Source organism: Ctenopharyngodon idella, chromosome 10, assembly GCF_019924925.1.
Source record: "Ctenopharyngodon idella isolate HZGC_01 chromosome 10, HZGC01, whole genome shotgun sequence".
NCBI classification, from domain to species: Eukaryota; Metazoa; Chordata; class Actinopteri; order Cypriniformes; family Xenocyprididae; genus Ctenopharyngodon; species Ctenopharyngodon idella.
In genome coordinates, this window is record NC_067229.1 from 24,892,145 (window position 1) to 24,911,754 (window position 19,610).

General features: G+C 38.0%; 1 protein-coding gene across 4 annotated transcripts in view; it reads right to left on the reverse strand.

Moving 5' to 3' along the window:
* Positions 1 to 19,610, reverse strand: part of psd3l (pleckstrin and Sec7 domain containing 3, like) — a 102,499-nt gene that overhangs the window by 64,421 nt on the left and 18,468 nt on the right. For 3 of the 4 annotated variants that reach the window (XM_051907590.1, XM_051907591.1, XM_051907592.1), the window contains 2 exons: positions 15,403 to 16,270; positions 13,347 to 13,766 (listed from right to left, as the gene is read on the reverse strand). In XM_051907590.1, the coding sequence (XP_051763550.1) occupies positions 13,347 to 13,766; positions 15,403 to 16,270 (1,288 nt within the window). Of the gene's footprint in view, positions 1 to 10,401; positions 10,670 to 13,346; positions 13,767 to 15,402; positions 16,271 to 19,610 lie in introns of those variants that run through there. The other variant, XM_051907593.1, reaches the window with a different exon arrangement.

The following is a 19,610-nucleotide window of genomic DNA, read 5'->3' on the forward strand; positions in this document are numbered from 1 at the left end:
CAGTTGTGCGTAAAGATGCATTTCAGCCACCATTAACCAAACCTCACAAAGAGAAACATTTACAGTGGGTTTAGAAATACATAAAGACTCATTTTTAAATAGTTTTATTCACTGACGAATGCCGTACTACAATGGATGGTCTAGATGGATGGATTTCTAGATGGTTTGTTAGTGGCCACCACGTTCCCACAAGACTGTGACGTCAGCAGGGAGCTGGCGGGTGATGATTTGGGCTGGAATATTGGGAAGTGAGATGGAAGGTCCCTTTAGGGTCTCTGAGGGTGTCAAAATGACTTCTGCAAGATATGTGGAGTTCATTACTGGCCATTTTCAGCTATGGTATAAAAAGAAGGATAGTGCCTTCTGATATACAATGCACTATGCACTATCCCATGCTGCAAAAAACACCACAGCAATAAAACTGTTTGAAAATGTATTTCTACACCCACTGTAAATGTTTCTCTTTGTGAGGTTTGGTTAGTGGTGGCTAAAATGCAATTTTACACATAACTGCCAGCCTGCATGGAGAGCTTCTCAAGATTCCAGAGACACCAGCAGCTTCAAATACCTGTTTGCTGCTCAACACTGGCTTTTTTTATAGCTGCCCTTTTAATACAATTAACTTGTTTGACAGAAACTTTCCTTAATAAGCCTTTATCTGAACCGAGTTCTGCTGTGCTCTAAATCACTCACAAATCTTATGATAGTTCAATAATCTGCATTCAGTTTTCACACAATATTAGTTGTTTTCATGCCTTTTGCACAACATTGCACAATTTCATGCTTTTCATCTTCAGACAGATCTTTCTTCCTCCCCATATTGCATGAGAACTGTGACTTGCTTAATAATGTGGAACAACCTATTTAAGTAGGGTTTCCATTTACCTAAGTAGACCTGGCAAATTATTTTGTCTGAGATTGATACCAGTTATCTAAAAAGACATGGATAAATAAACAAACAAACACTTTCTTAGAAAAACTAAAATCTGAATGTTTATTGTACTGAAATCCTACTGTTATGTCACTTGCATAATAATTTGGAACACAGTGTACATTTTTTCTGTTCAGTCCGTTGAGGTCAGACACAAGTAAAAATATGAACACACTGGACAGCTGCTTTATAGAAGAAAATGAAGTTGTAATTTTTATTGAAAGCTACACTGACATGGTTTTATGTTTAATTCACAATGTTTAATTCTGTGAAGCTACTGCTTTAGCAGTCTATTGTATAAAGTGGTATATAAATAAACGTGACATGACTTCACTGGAGTGCTGAATTGCAGAGCTGGTGCAAATATATCCACATTGCTATGATCGGAATGTTTTCCTAACTGCTGTTTTCTCAGCACTATCATTTTCATTGTGTTTTTCTTTTGTCATTGAAAGGAAAGCACACAGCACATATTTACATTACTAACATACATTACTAAATTCATCTAAACGTCATTCTAAGCAGCGTGGATGGTGCCGGCATGTTTTTAACAGTATATCGCTGCAAAGGTATTTCCAACTTCTTTTTACCCCTAAGCGAAGAATAAAAAAGAATTTTGCCATGAATATATTGGGGCCTGAAGCAGAAAGTATACTTCTTTTGTCGAACACACAGCCTTGCAAAATATACTTCACTTGACTTGTATGCGTACACAGCCGTTCGACACATGTGCATTGTGACAAATTGCAATACCTCTATGAGTTACAACCCATATAAACATCTTTGTATTCTTTTATGCTAGTTGTACAAATGAGGGTACTTTCTAACCTCTTCGCACAATCTCTCGTCTATATAGGCCACCATTGTTGCTGCAGCTTGCACGCATTCCGGTCTGTTCTGTTAATGCAGTTTTTCTTTGACTACCTTGTGAATTGATGCCCCCAGGGCAGAGTTGCTATCTTGTGGATAAAGTAATTACTGCAAAAAAAATTAAATGCGCATGTGCGACCTGCGACCTCAAAGTATGCGCGGTTACAAAAATTCAGATGTTCAGTACGCGCACACTATTCTGATGACGAAATTCACATCACGCGCACTGTGCACTGACCCTTGTGTACGCATAAAAAGTGAAGTATACTTTGGCCTTTTGGTTGATTTCAACCATTGATTTCCCTCAAAAAAACAAAACAAAAAAAAACATAACTCTGTTAAAGTTATTAAATCCACACAGTAGTGGCTTTCCTGAATGAATCAGCTTTTTTTAATTAATAGGTTGCATGAATGATTCAATGACTTAGTCACGCTGATAACTATAAATACAAAGTTTTAATAAACATTTTAACTCTGAGAATAAGTCCACAACAGCTATAACAATAACGACAAAGAACGATATTGTTGTAATCACTTTCAGAATGATTTTCTTTTAGCTTGTAACAATAAAGACATTTACAGCCAATCGGAAATGAACCAGCTTTAAAGAGCTTGAGCATTTATATCAGCTTGAGAATGATATACTTGCAGAGCACACTTATAATAAACAGAACGTTATCATCCATTGGAGGACGCTGGAACAGACACAAAGATGAAACTGTGAAAATCCCTGTATATCAGCACTCTTGGAGTGCTCCAATCAAATTCAACGACATAGAACAGTGCAGAAGTATGCAAAGTGAGATTACTCTGTTTACAGTTGCGATGAAACAGAAGTAGTGACAGATCATTTCTTCTACATTGTGATGTAGGTTTACATCCGAGTCTAACATATTATCGAAAAAAAATATGTAGGACAGGGACTTGGTTCTATCCATCAGTTGTTTATTGAATTTTCAAATAAACCGGGTTTAAAAACTAAATGAAGGCTTACAGTCAATTGTGGAGGGGCAGGGTTTAAGCCAGGGGTATCCAATCCTATTCCTGGAAATCTACCTTCCTGCAAAGTTCAGCTCCAACCCTTAAAATTCCATGTTAATGGCTTGATTCAATTTTAATAATCAAAAACAATCAGTTGAAGAATCAGTTGAATTCATAAAACTTTACCAATTTAATAATTTACTCAAATTGATGCATTTGACTGAATGGCACTGGCAGACGGGGAGTGTTTAGAAAAACCTGTAATTACTGCAATCAACCAATCAGAATCAAGAATTTCAAGAATCATACTTTAAATCTTTTTAAAGTTATTTCACGTTTCAGAATATATCTTTAGAAGACCATTTCTTGCACAGAGCTCTACAAATATCACACAGCAGGATCTATATCGTGGGAATATGAAATTATTTACTCTCCCATGATACTCAAGCAGGAAGTCATTCTTCCACAACAGACAACTGTAATAAAAGGCCACAGAGTTAATTAAATTACAGAAGACTCAGACACAACGACAGCACAAAAGAGAGAGAGCCACCCTAGTAAAGAAAGCAGAACAAATACTGAAGATCACCTGCACAAACAGCCCTGGGTAAGGGAAAGAAGACACCAATGAAGACATTTACCACATCACCATCCAGAGCCAACGACAGTTGGAGAGGAGAGACACTGACCTGAGAACAGACTAAAGTCCAAAAGATAGTAAGGAAACATGGTTGTACACTTGTTGACCCGAGCTAAAGAGAGTCTTCTGCAATAGCAAAAGACGAGAGGAATCCAGATAAAGGTCTAAAGCACCTCCCTCCATCTATACTACAGAATAGTGGCAGAGCCAAACAGCACTGAGCAAAGTTAGTTTTTCTTCATTCCCTCACACTGAAAGTATGAAGTGAAAGCCTGCACGTGTCACCCTCCCACCCTTTCCAAACATTCTCCAACTTCCCTATTCCTGCTCCCACATTTCAACAGCACTTAGATTGACCTCAGATTCTCTCAAGGCGTCTACGGAATGCCGGAATAACAGCAGACGACGTTACGCTAACTGATACAGCCTGTTCTTCCAACAGATTACCACAAGAACAGTTCCCAGAGGTTTTTGCAGCAGAAGTCCCTGTAAAAGCACATAGGCAGTATGAATTTCTCTGTGTGTGTTGACCTCCGTAAGAATCTGTGCAGATCTCTGAGGCTGTTTGTGATGCTTTATCGTGAGATGAGGTGGCTGTAAAATGCTCAGCCTTGAGCAGAAGGGCAGGTCGGTGAAATATGAGGCTGATGAGCAACGACTTAGACTCGCTAGAGTCAGCCAACACACACACACAGCATCTCTCCTCTCATCAGATCTCACCCAGGTCAGTAGATTAGCAGGGTGTGTGCTGATTAATTCAATCCCAACAGTGCAGATCGGCCATCAGTCTGATGAACAGAAAAACAAACTTTGTCATTTGACACTTTTTGGGTTCCCTTCTTATACTTTACATAATGTCTCTAGATCTCATTCATGCGTCATTCATATGTATGTGTTTATTAGATTACATTTAACTAGATTTTTACTTATTCTGTTTACAAATTTTTAGGGTGTTTGGGGAGTTGCTTCTTTGTGGTTGCTAGTGTTTTGCTATGTGATTACTAAGGTGTTCTCAGTGGTTTTTAGGACACTGATATGCAGTTGTTAAGGCCCCGATATACTCACAGCGAAGTTCTTTTTCGTTCTTCGTTTAGGGGTAAAACGAAGTTCGAAATACGTGAGCAGCGATATACTGTAATCGAACATCTGACACTGCTGAGAGCGACGTTTAGATGAATATGTAAATATGTGATGCGCGCTTTCCTCTCAGTGATAAAATAAAAAGCAAGCATTTTTTTATAGAAAGCATATTTGTCTGTTGATGTATTCAACAGACAAAATGAGTCAGAGAAGAGTTCCGTGTGAAAGAAGGCGGAGCCTCAGCGCACATCTCCTATTAAGTTATCGTCATGGACCAATGGTAGTATGAAGGTGTTTTGCAGCTGGAGTGAACTTTTCCTGAGAGTTCGCTTTGGCAAGCCGTTTTGAACTCCCAAAACGAACACAAAACTAACTTCGTTTTGGCATGATTTTGTTCAGTTCGTTCTTCGATTTAGTTTGAAATATATCGGGGACTTTATGGTTCTAAGTGGTTGCTAACTTGACACATGACGGGCAGAAAAAAAAAAAAACTAGATATTGTGTCCACAAATTAAGAATTAGTTCCACAACTTATTAATTTATGGCCATATATGTTTAACTTGTTCCATCCAAAATTGAAGTATATTTGTATACAGGGCTTGACATTAACTTTTTTGCTCACCAGCCACTGTGGCTAGTGGTTTTCCAAAGTTACTAGCCACTCAGCATTTTCACTGGCCACAATTTTGCTGTTGGGAAATTACATTTTATATGATTAAAGTTGACTTTGACATGCTAAAATTACTTGATTTTGAGTCATTTTACTTGATTAGCTAGATTTAAAACCCTTTCAAACTTTCAAATGCAGATTGACCACCAAAATCAAGACTAGGCCTACATGGTATATCAGCTGTTATGTACGGGTGGGCAAGAGGAGGGTAATATGACCATAATATGATACATTTTATAATTGTACAAGTTATTTTTGTTAGGCTATATAAAAAGAACAAAGAAGCAAATTAGCAAATTACAAATACAATAGTAAATTAAATAGCCTAAACTCTTTTTTTCAGATACAGTAGGTTTATTTAACATTTATTTAACATCTTTTGTTGTTTGATTAACATTAATGACAGACAGGTATTTAATTGGGCTGCTGAATGCATGTATGTAATATACTGACACATATCCAGTTTTTACCAACCTGTTTACATACACTTAAGCCATAACCGACTGTATTCACGTGATATACTCCACATAATGGAAATTTTGACATCTGTGTGTGCGTGTATTTGACTATTCAGGCGCAAGGAGATCTGATTGCGCATGCGAGAGAGCGCTTCTGTTGTGTGTCATTCAACGCGATTCCGCCGATGTGATCGGATTGTAATTTTGTGCTACGACGAGCTTGGCTACCTTTGATTAGGCTGTAGGCTGAAATTATATTCAAACCACCAAAGTGGCTAGTGGGAGTGGCTGTCTTACCTGTCTTACACAGCTGAAATCTACCCGCATTTGGCGGGTTGACGGGTGTTAATGTCAAGCCATGTTTGTATATAATTGATTTAATTTTGGGGAGTTTTGGTAGGTTTTGTAGTTTGCACCTTATCAACATGCAGTAACAGGCTGATAATGACGATTAGTAAGCAATGCTTGTAGTAAAGTGACAAAACTGACCAAAAATGGTTGAAGGAGACTCATAGGGCCTATTTACACTTGACCACTTCATACGTTTTCTCTGGTCAGATCTATCCAATTTTATTACAACTATTCCATTTACGCTTGGCCACATAAATGTGTCTAATAAATGAATGTGATCTTCAATTCCTGCGCTATATGCAAATTCATGTGACAAAGTTCATGTCACAGAGAGTAACAAATATGTGTAGCAATTCTTTGCCATCAGCTAAATTTATAGTCAAAGACTGTAATAAGAGAAAGCGGCATCAGCACTGCTAAGAGAAAATTTAAAAATTTACTCAAATACATTTCGGAGGCCATTTACACAGCTATCTGATCAGACAAACGCATGCAGTGGCCAAGTGTAAATAGGCCCATTGAGACACATTAACTCATTTCACTCAGTTCCAGCCTATACATGTGATGCTAAAAAACTCACAGGCATATGAGAATAGAGAAAAGCAAGCCATGTGTGGAGTGGAGACATGAAGGGTCGTTAAACGAAACGGGTCTGTGTGCGGGACAGTGGGCAGACAGACGCCTGGCACCCGTCCGCCGGTGCTGACTCACATCTCCAGCACTGGCACAAACCCAGAGAGCTGCTGAGAGCTACTTCCTCTATATAGCAGCTGAGAGCCCACGACGCCCCGCCACATGACATCAGCACCTGCCACACACACTGTTTACCTCTGAGTGTGAGACCATGTGGAAGTAAAGGGTGGCACCTTACAGAGCACAAGTGCTGATCACTGCTTTTATCAGCCTTACAGAAAACAACACTTATGTTCTGAGGACAAGCACTGATGAATATAAATAGCATGAAGATTTAGAAAAGCAATTAATTTCCTCCCAAACAGCACCATTCCATAAATGTACCATTACTTATTCAGAATAGATACTCACTGGCATTGACTGCATGTTTGTGCTTTGAGTATCTGAAATACTGCAGACTATAAAGTCCTGATGGAAATCTAGACAGTCTGTCGCAGACTACATTACATTAGTGATGAACGAAGTTGCTTGTACTAACGACGTCATTAGAAAACTAGAGAATGAATGTTTATCAAGACAAGCTTTGAATGTTGGTTTGACAAAACCTTTTACCTGAAAAAAATAAATAAATAAATCATTACACAGTGTGGCGTAGGCATGGTGGCCAGGGCTTTGCACTGGGCTGGTTCCACGCTGCACACCATGCTTTTTTAATGCATCACATCATGAGTTTAACAATGAATGCAGCAAAAAAAAAAAAAAAAAAAAAACAGGGTAAACTTGGCATGTGTGTGGTGGCCAGGGGTGGGGAGTGTCTTGGGGGTGGGGGTGGGTCTTTGGGCCCTGGGCCCCGCAGCACCTCTCCTTGATGGCCTGTTGCAGCGGGGGTACAGCTTATGCCGTGGCCACGGAGGGATCAGAGACAGCCTTATAATACCTCATCATTATTAGCTGTATTAATATTACTATTTTTATTATTATGACTATTATTATTATTATTGTTGTTATTATTACTACTACTATTATTATTATTATTTGTTCTCTGATCCTCTAACCTCTCCTTCATTCCTGATGAAATGAGTTTATTGTTAATATTGTTATTATTACTACTATTACTAATACTATTATTATGATTTGTCATCTTCCTCATCCTTTCCTCTCATTTCTGATTAATTGAGTTCATCATCATCATTATTATTATTGTTATTATTGCTACTACTATTACTATTGTCACCCTCCTTATCCTCCATTCTCCAGTTTTTTTTTTTACCTTTTTTTTTTTTTTTTTTTTACTATTGTTATGTCTGTTGTACTGTATATTCCTTTATTTATATGTTTCCACTCCCACAACCAGTTACACACACACAACCAGTTACACACACACACACACACACACACACACACACACACAAATTATATTGGCTGTTATGTATGTTTTGTTGGTCTTGGTTATTTTGTATTTAATTTCTCACCTGTAAATACTTTGTCTGTTTGCATAATAATAATAAAAAAATAAATAAAAAACTTCCTTTTACTTGGAAGTTTAAAGGATTAGTCCACTTTTAAATTAAAATTTCCTGATAATTTACTCACCCCCATGTCATCTAAGATGTCCATGTCCTTCCATGTCCATGTCCTTCTTCTTTCACAGATTTTTGAGGAAAACATTTGAGGATTTTTCTCCATATAGTGGACTTCAGTGGTCTCCAAACGGTTGAAGGTAAAAATTACAGTTTCAGTGGAGCTTCAAAGGGCTTTAAACGATACCAGACAAAGAATAAGGGTCTTATCTAGTGAAACGATTGGTCATTTTCTAAATTTTTTTTAAATGTATATACTTTATATAAACAAATGATCGCCTTCAAGTGGTTCCGCCAAAACCGCACTTCCGTATTCTTCAAAAAGCTTACGCTGTATGTCCTACGCCTTCCCTATCCAACTTACGGAACGAACGTGGCGCCAGTTCCGTTTTTTCCGTAAGTTTTTTCATTTGTTTTTTTAAAAATGACAGATCGTTTCTCTAGATAAGACCCTTATTCCTCGTCTGGTATCGTTTAAAGCCCTTTGAAGCTGCACTGAAACTGTAATTTTTACCTTCAACCGTTTGGAGACCATTGGATGACATGGGGGTGAGTAAATTATCATGAAATTTTAACTGGAAAGTGAACTAATCCTTTAAAATGGCTCAAAAAGGCTTGAAGAATATTTAAGCCTGGTGTAATTTAGAAAAAACCCTTTAACCCTCCGGTGCTGTTCAGTAATTTTTGACCAATAAAAATGGTTTTTGTTTTTTTAGAATTTTTTTTAGAATTTTTTACTTCATCGGAATGGTACGAAACTTGGTAAAGGTTTTGACACTTGCTATGTGAACACATAGCATCCTGGACATGATTCGAAAAGGTTAAATGGTCCTGAAAAAAATAGTCACAATGACCGCATTGGAAATGAAGGGGAATCAAATTTCATCTAGTGGAAATGTTTGGTACTGCGCCCCAAATAAAATCTTACTGAAAACTAATTTTTTAAGATATCAACCTCAAATTTGGAGCAAAACTTGTTTAGACTAATATGGCTTTGATTTTCACACAGTTTTAGAGTAAAACATGTTTTGGAAAATATATATTTCATATAAAATTTTAACAGTATTTTTATGCATTTTTCATAATAACTTTTTTTGTTTCACTTTTTTCACTTCAGCAATAATCTGCCAAGTGTCTTCTTAAAAAAGTGATCAAATTGCAAAGCATTCAAGATTTATGACAGTTTAAGTTAGAAATTTCATTTTCAGGTATATGCTCAAAAACTGATGAATGAATGAAATAAATCATACCTATTCCAATAATATAATTTTGAACCATATCGAACTAAATTATAGTACATTCAATTAATTGAAATAATAATAATAAAAAATGGTTATTTATGGGTTAGGTCTATAAATGTAACCAAACAGTTGTTCCCTTGTCTAATAAAGCATGTAATATATTAAAGCGTCTTTGGTGTTTCCATGGTTTCTACAAAATAAAACCGGAAACCAAGGGTAACGCGGATATGACGCCATTGACAGGCGACTCCCGGACACGTCCCATATCCTTGGTTAAAATCACGATTTTCTCACAATTTACAAATAGTTGGAAACATTTGGGAAATTTTAAGTACTCAACTGAACAAAATATATAACACTGGTTTTTGGATATTTTACTGCAAAAATTTTACATATTGTGCCTTTAAGGTATGGTCTGTAATGACTTCATTAAATGTGACCACACTTTAAAGGGTTTGTTTTGACTGGAATTTCACTAATATGACAACACCTTTACCCAGATACAAGCAATTTCCTGTCTGTTTTTAGTCCTAATAAAATTTACACTCAAGACAGAGTTGTTCATTAGTTCTTAAAGTTATACAGTTATAAATTAACAGTGAATATAGGTAAGTGCAGTTCAATGATCTTGACTCAGCAGTAGATGAGTAATGATTTTACAATACAAGCAACTTTATATACATAATAATATCAGCAGTGTTTACAGTTATTATCATTTATGATGTGCTTCAGGATCAGCCCACTGGAGTCAAGAGGGAGGGGAGAATCACACAAAGACAGGAAAGCTTCAACCTTTCAGCTGTAGAGGACATTGACAGAAGACAGGCGCAAGAGCTGCTGCTGAGACGTCACTGCAGTCACACACACACTCAGACACACACATACACACACGCTAGGAGCAGCTGCCCGCGTGCATCGCCACGGCATTTAAGAAGCGTGTCATGCAAGCCGAAGGTCAAGACTTACTGGACGGACACACTCTCGGCATCGGACAGGCCCGGCTGGGAAAAGCAGCCCGACACTACGGAGCCCATGACAGTCGTCTGGTGGTGCGTGTGGATGAACTCCTGATGTGTCCTACCGTCCGGCCAGATGCTTGGCTCTGACCTACATGGAGACGGTGCGTGCGGTTTCCTGCGGGCTGCTAGGACACGGCGGTCTGTTTGTGCTTATTCATTACTGTAGCGAGTCTCATCACTACAGCCGCTACGCTCAACTCCGGCGTCTTACTCCATCTGCGGGCCGGCCGGGCGGACGGACGGATGGAGGGGGGGGCTGGGCCAAACACATGCGAGTGTGTGTGAATGGAGCGACAGAGCGATGTGCTTTATTTACATCCATCATGCTCTAGGGCACAAGGCTGCAGCCTGCAGTTTGATGCTGCACTGGAGCTATAAATAACAGCAGGGTTGATGGGTCTGATGATGAGGAAATGTAGCGTGATTTCTGACGAGTGTGCGGGTGAGGATGCATGTTTACTGATCACTACTGTTATGCTGTGGTACAGTGTGTTTGTCTTGCTGTATGTTGGTCTCAAATGTGCTCTACAAATATCCACGTATAAGCACTGATTCATCAAATTATACACATGAGAGGTTGAATTAATGCAGTGAACAGCAGGTTTAATTAAGTGTATAAGCTGCATTTACTCAACCATAAAACACATGAGCTCCTTCAATTCTGTGCAGCTGATCACTATCCCATTGTTTGAGTGCTTAATATTGTTCTGTTCTTTATACACACATTTTGTTTATGTACAGGAACCACAACCACATTGTACAAAAAAATAATTACCCCAAATCCACAAAAACTATATTCACTTCAAATTTGCATATTGTGAACAGAACCAAACTGAACATAGTTCTAATGCAGTGACGCCACTCTCTTTTGGAAACTATCTTCTTCAAAATCACGTAACAGGTGTTAGTGTCTTGACTCACTCACACCCCCCCCCCACTCCAAAAAAACAATATATATATATATATATATATATATATACGAACACACAATGCAAGAGTGGATGTCTCTGAAGCGAAGCAAAATAATGCTTTGTGAAAAATAAAGCAAAGATGATGAAAGGAACGACAAGAAAGAACAAAAAAAGAATACACAGTACACAAGAGTATATACAAACAAGAGTTTGTTGTTAGTCGCCAGCAGCACACCAGCTCCAGACAAACAATGACACTTAAACTGTCCTGTTAGTATAGCTTATATTACAACAGCATATCTTGGCTCTGTGAAACATAGCAAAACCAATGTTACTCACATATGGAGCAGAAACAAAGCAACCTTGGTGTCCGTTTTCAGGACTTTTCTAGAATTAATGCGGATCCAAAAGCTCTTGCCTGATCGTAACCCTTCTTTTTCCAGTAATTTTCCTCTGACCTTCTCTCTTTCAGCATTCTTTCTTCAAATCTCTCCCTACATTTCATGAAGGGGTCCCTCCTGAGGCATGAAATAAAATATATATGTATGCATATACACACACCGATCAGGCATAACATTATGACCACCTTCCTAATATTGTGTTGGTCCCCATTTTGTTGCCAAAACAGCCCTGACCCATTGAGGCATTGCTCCACTAGACCCCTGAAGGTGTGTTGTGGTATCTGGCACCAAGATGTTAGCAGCAGATCCTTTAAGTCCTGTAAGTTGCGAGGTGGGGCCTCCATGGATTGGACTGGTTTGTTCAGCACATCCCACAGATGCTCGATTAGATTGAGATCTGGGGAATTTGGAGGAAACACCTTAAACTCGTTGTTGTGCTCCTCAAACCATTCCTGAACCATTTTTCCTCTGTGGCAGGGCGCATTATCCTGCTGAAAGAGGCCACAGCCACCAGGGAATACCGTTTCCATGAAAGGGTGTACATGATCTGCAACAATGCTTAGATAGGTTGTATGTGTCAAAGTAACATCCACATGGATGGCAGGACCCAAGGTTTCCCAGCAAAATATTGCCCAAAGCATCACACTGCCTCTGCTGGCTTGCCTTCTTCCCATAGTGCATCCTGGTGCCATGTGTCCCCCAGGTAAGCAACACACACACACCCAGCCATCCGCGTGATGTAAAAGAAAACGTGATCCATCAGACCAGGCCACTTTATTCCACTGCTCTGTGGTCCAGTTCTGATCCCATACGCAACAAACCGTGATGGACTGTGTATTGTGACACCTTTCTATCAGAACCTGCATAAACTTCTTGAGCAATTTGAGCTACAGTAGCTCGTCTGTTGGATCGGACCACACGGGCCAGCCTTCGCTCCCCACATGCATCAGTGAGCCCTGGCCGCCCATGATTCTGTCGCCGGTTCACCACTGTTTCTTCCTTGGATCACTTTTAAAAGATAGTGACCACTGAAGACCAGGAACACCCCACAAGAGCTGCATTTTTGGGGATGCTCTGACCAAGTCGTCTAGCCATCACAATTTGGCCCTTACGCTTGCCCATTTTTCCTGCTTCTAACACATCAACTTTGAGGACAAAATGTTCACTTGTTGCCTAATATATCCCACCCACTAACAGGTGCTGTGATAAAGAGATAATCAGCATTATTCACTTAACCTGTCGGTGGTCATAATGTTATGTCTGATATATATATATATATATATATTATTTCAGTTAAAGTTTATTTTATTTAAAGTGACAAATCTTTTTGATGGTTCTAATAACCCTGGTCTGAGCATGTAAGTGCAACTGATGAGACTTATCAGCAGAGGGCGCCATATTATCAACTCAAGCCTCCATGTTTTCTCTCTCACACAAGCTCTTCAGCAAAACAACATTAATGAAACTATGACCAGTGCTAAAAATGCTACATAGCAACAATTTTTGCAACCATGACAAAGTCAAAAAGAGTTGTCGTCCATTCTTGCAGCCTTTTTATAAAGTGAACTGTATGGTCTTACCTTAAACAGCCCTGCAGCCAGTCTCTAGGATCTCTCTGGTTCACACCGTTAGCTAGAGCTGCTCCCGCTGAGAGAAACGATGAGGTCACCTCCAGAGCTGCCCTTCCGCTCTCCTTTATGGTGGTGACGCTCAGCACCTCAGTGTCAGAGCTCAGGCCCGGTGCGCCGGAATCCAGGAACAGACTTCTGTCTTTGAGTCGCTGCTGAATCATGGGAGTGAGTGGAATGTCGAAGGCAAATGAGGGCTCCGGAGCGGTTTGAGAAGTGGGTTCAGGTGCAGGGGTGGAGAGGGTGTCCAGCGAGTCCATGCTACTGTAGAGAGTCGCTCGCAGACGCTCCGACTCCAGGATGTTCTCAAACTGGCAGCTGAAGACATCTGTGGCGTCACTCTCACCTGCAGCAGATTTACCTTCAGAAGTCCTGAAACAGACAAACGCATCTCAATAACAGCACAGCACACAGTGTGAGACTGAACAGGAAGATGTAAAAAGAAGTTGGCATTATGACATATGTTTAATTTCCTACTTGAGGGGTGTTTTAAGCCCTTGTCAGAGAATCCATGATCAATAATTCATGAATTAAGCACATTTCCTCTCAAACTATCGTTTCCATTAAGCATTTAGTTTTTAAGTTTTTCCCTTTAGATTCTTATTACTGTAATACAGTATTTTTTTTTTTTTTTTTTTATTAAGATCCACATAATTACAGGTTGTACAGCAAATGTTAATTGCCATGACAATGCAAAAAAATATATAAAATAAATAAGCTTTGTTTTCATTATGCAAATGATTAGTTATGATCTGTATATGTTCTTGACAAATGAGCATCTCCCACAGGAAGTAAAAATGCGTGATTCCATTATAAAGCCACAAACCTTGTTCCTCTTAGCAGCTGAAAGTGAACACAATGCTTCCTCTATTGTGCTTGATCATTTCTTACGAAGACCAAGCAGAAAGGATAAAGGAAGTGAAAGCCATAATCGCAAACATTACAGAACTGAATATATACAGTAACTAGATTAACTGATGAACAACACGCTTGAACTCTATGTGAGGTGCAGCTGTGTGACTCTCATTCTAGACAGCTTGTAGTGTTCTCAGTGAGCTGCCTACATGCCTACTATGTGTTTTAGATGCTGTCTATGAGAAAATGTTATTGTGCTCATTTAAAAATGTCCAAAACCTTCACTAAATGTATAATAATAAGCTTAATTGCTATTAAATAGAGATAAGAAATTCAATACTGATTATTTTAATGATAAAGTGTCTGATAATTAGGGTTGCCAGGTCTGCGGAAAAAAAAAACTAGTCCAATGGCTAATCAAAAACAGCCCTATGATCCTATACCAAATATCAAAACTCAAAATATGCCACTCCCATGCCTAAAATGCATATAGTTTATGTGTTATACACAATTTCAAAATCACTACATAGAAATAATCATGAACAGTCTGTTTTCACGAAGGAGCTCAAAGGCTTCCTTACGGTGTCTTTCCCTCACAAAACTCATCTTGCAAGATGATGTCAAGTTTTATCATTGACAGAATATAAAATGGGTAAAATATTTCAGTACAAACATTTGAGTCAAATAAAATGTATGCAATATGTCAAAACTTTAACCCGCTTAAAATAAATCAATGTGGGGCAACAGTTAAAAGAATTCCACATGAAAACCACAGACTTGGCAACCCAGCAAAATCCCTTTTTATTTATCATTTTATTTCAGATTTCTCACATACAGTAAAAACAATTTAAAAAGTATTAATAAAATATGAATAGCTCAAAATGCTGTAATAAAACAGTTATAAAAATAATTATGTAGTTACATAAAAAATATGCAAACAAAATACCTTGATAATAATAAAAATATAAGGAGTTAATTTACCCGTGAACACGGCTGTTTCCTGTTGAACGCACACCGGTTTAACTATTTTTTAGAATTTAAAAAGAAAAGTGTGAATATCTGCGAAAAGTATCAGTCATGCTGATTATCGGTGTCGCTTTACTATCTACTGACCTTATGGCAAGTGAAGGATTGCAATGAAGAGGTACTGTACCTGTCTGAGGCGTTTTCTGTTGGTCTGTGATCGGGTCTAGTCGCACGCCCCTGTGGCGCTCCTGTGGCTTCTGTATGCTGACTGTCCTGAGTCACTTCCTCTTTCAGGCTGCAGCTCTGGCGTGTTCCGTTTTGCATCTCTCCATTCACTAGACTCTCTGCCTTGCTTTCCACAAACCGCAGCTTTTTCGGTGGCTTGTCCCGCAGTTTGCCCCCTTCCAGAAAGCCGCTGAAGATGCCCGGGATCTCAGCCAGGATTTTATTGGATTCCTCTAGAGACTTGTCTATAAGTTCTTCCGAGGGGTCGTCCGACATACTAGGAGAGGGTGACCCTGCCCTCTTGCCCTCCGTCTCTTTTCCAGCATTTTCTTGGGAGGGCACCTCTACAGATGGCTCTATGTGCACTGCAACTGGAGTCGGGCTGGCGTCAGGTTTATTTTGGCTGGCCGATGCATTCCTAAGGTCCCGTACGGGCCCAGTGCTGAAGCAGCTCAGCTCGTTTGCGGCCGCCATAACTGAGCTAGGATCCTTTATGAGCGCCTCACACCACGAGTCGAACAGCAGACCAGACGTCAGGAGAGAGTCTCCTGCTAACTCAGACTGGCCGTTCTGAAGGTCTAGGCCCTGCTTGGCCATATCCACTTGTAACGGCGAGGTTTCGCTTTGTCCGTTGCAGGGGATCATGGGTGAGGCGCTGGCATCTCCTGACATCGAGGCTTGTTCGGCCGCAGCATGCTGGCTCCGAGCGGTCAGGCCACTCAATAGGTTCGACAGCTCTCTGTCAATCTCCTGGAAGAGTGACGTCTCATCAATGTCATCGTCCTCAAGACCTGAGCCGGTTTCCGGTTTCGCTTGGGTCGGAGAGGTGACTGAGAAACCAAAAAAATGAAGAATAGAGATCAATAAGAGTGCTATAAAATCAAGTTAAGTGGAGTGAGACTGTCTTGACTCAAAACCAGCAGAAGGGAGGATGGACAACAAAAGAAACTTGCAAGGCAAAAGCACAGCTGGTAGTGGCATTTCATGTATACAAAAGAAAAGCAAACCTTTTAGGTAGATCATATGTGTCATCAAGCAGACAAATTAGACAAAAAATAGATCAGGGCCAGACATGAAGTGCCACAATTCATTTTTCCTGTTAAACGCTGTGCGCATCTTTTTATTTTAAAGGGTTAGTTCACCCAAAAATGAAAATAATGTCATTTATTACTCACCCTCATGGCGTTCCACACCCGTAAGACCTTCGTTAATCTTCGGAACACAAATTAAGATATTTTTGAATAAATCTGATGGCTCAATGAGGCCTCCATAGCCAGCAATGACATTTCCTCTCTCAAGATCCATTAATGTACTAAAAACATATTTAAATCAGTTCATGTGAGTACAGTGGTTCAATATTAATATTATAAAGCGACAAGAATATTTTTGGTGCACCAAAAAAAACAAAATAACGACTTATATAGTGATGGCCGATTTCAAAACACTGCTTCAGGAAGCTTGCAGCACTTACCAATTTATTGTGTGCACAAGTGGTTTGACTTTATAGTACAGTTTTCCACCTTAAACAAAGAAACACGTGTATATAACGCTCATTCTATAAAGGAATTCAAAGAAAATGTCTGTTTTATTCTGTATGTGTGTTTAGAACAGTTGTGTGTTAAGTGTTTCCTATTATTATGTTCAATTATTTCATAGACAAGCCTGATATGTTTCTGAAGCAGACCCTCATAAAAATAAATATACTGTTTGTTTGTTTTTTGTTTTTTTTGTTTTTGTTTTTTTACAAATATCATGCATTATTAAATTTATAAATGTTTTTAAAGGTTGCACCACATGATAGTTTTAAGACCTGAACAAACCTTTCCTTGTCATAAAAAGGTCAAAAAGGTCAAATTATTTGATATTTTAAGACTTGGCTGACAATCTGCATGTTGGTTTCACCAAATGATTCGAATTTGACAGACAAACGTTTTATTTTATTAATTAGCATTTTTCACCCCTAAGAAATAACAATGAGAGATTATGCCAAACTTAAGGTTTTCTTTTCATAATTAATTGAGAATTTTCTATGATAGGACAACTCTATTACCCTGACATATTTTACTTTATGCTATTTCAAAATGATAAAAATGAATTTTAATTCATCAGAAATTAAAAACTTGCTTATTACGAAAAAAGTAAAAACAAAAATAAAAAAATTGTACAGAAAACTGCCAAAGTCACGCCCCCAGTGGTGAACCACTTAAATTTCGAAACACCTATGACGTAGCAAAGCCTCGTTTACTGAAATCACATGACTTTGGCAGTTTGATACACGCTCCGAACCACTGATTTGAAACAAAAGATTCGTAAAGCTTCGAAGCTTCATGAAGCAGTGTTTTGAAATCCCCCATCACTAGATATAGTTGAATAAAGTCATTATTTTGTTTTTTGGCACACAAAAAGTATTCTCGTTGCTTCATAACATTAAGGTTGAACCACTGTAGTCACATGAACTGTTTTAAATACGTCTTTAGTAGCTTTCTGGGCATTGAAAGAGTTAATTGTCTTGCTGGCAATGCAGGCCTCACTCAGCCAATGGATTTTATGAAAAATATCTTAATTTGTGTTCCGAAGATGAACGAAGGTCTTACGGGTGTGGAACAGAATGAGGGTGAGTAATTAATAACAGAATTTTAATTTTTGGTGAACTAACCCTTTATGCAACATGCAGATGAGTCATATTTGTTCAGAACTGCTAAAACTCTTTTCACCAGGTGGCAGCATTTGACTTGATTTAACAGACTGAATGAAAATGTACTCTAATCAAGCTTACAATTCAGCTCTTACAGTTCAGTGTGTGAGATTAAGATTAGGCACACTTAGAAATGTCTGAATGTCAAAAGATATAAAATATTAAAGCCGGTGGCATTTATTGCAAAGAAAAACAGCACAGTCACAAAAAAGTTTGTTAGGTTTAAAATGATAAATCTGTGTGGTCTGGTGTGGTCTGTTGGTTATATTCATTGGCGGTGGTGTATCCTGTAGTTCCCAGATATTATTATTATTACCTTAATTTGTTTTGATATCATCTATCACTATGCATTTATATCTATATCCATTTTTTTCTCTCCATAACGTTACCAGAAAAATGTACCAGAAATATGTAAATAATAATAATAATCACTATTATTAGTCTGAGTCTGTATTTATTCAGACTCATGAAAAAATAGATTAAAATTTTTAGTAACACTTTCTATGAAGACCATGCTTATAATGAGTTATAGGCCCATTTATACTTATTTATAAGTAAGTATTACTATTCTATAAATATATTTGTAAAGCCTCATTAAGAAATATACTGCATTATAAGAACAGTTATAGATATATTTATATTATTTTTATAATTAATTGTAAGCCATGCATTTGCTTTTCCAATGCGCATGCTCATAATCCATTATACACTGATTTATAAATGATCATATATAAAATAGTTCCAGAGACATTTGTTTGCTGTACCAATTAGTTATTAATTATGTCTTTAATGGCTAATGTTTGCATTAGAGGTCATGAAACGTAATTTTGATTTATTAAAATCTATATCTTCTCAGCCATATGCATGGTATTGCTTATAGCAGTTTGGAATTATACTTTAAATATTGTTAAATATTGTATACTTAAATATTGTTCCAGTGTTTTGCAAGTATGTAACATTAAAAAAGATACATTTTTTTACAACTGTTTTTTTTTTTTGTTTTTTGTTTTTCTTTTATTACAGGACTTGTTGTTCATTAGTTACATTTACAAGTAAGCAACTTAAAATGTATAATGAGCACATTTTCATGATTTCTTATCATTTGCTTTAGCAAAATTGCATCCTGTGTTTTCACTTTACTTAGAGCCATCAATGATGCATTTATAGAGATTAGTAACTGTATTATTACTCACAACAAGTATTTATAAGAACACAATACAGCTAAGCAGCAATGCAGGTTACATCTTTATAAATACATTCATGGAACCATATGACTGACTAATTAATACTTATAAATCAGTGTATAATGGATTATGAGCATGAGCATTGAAAAAGCAAATGCATGACATAATTAATTATATAAATAATATAAATGTAACTATAACTGTTCTTATAATGCGGTATAGGTCTTAAGTCTTTATAAATATGTTTATAAAATAGTAATACTTGCTTATAAATAAGTATAAATGGAGCTA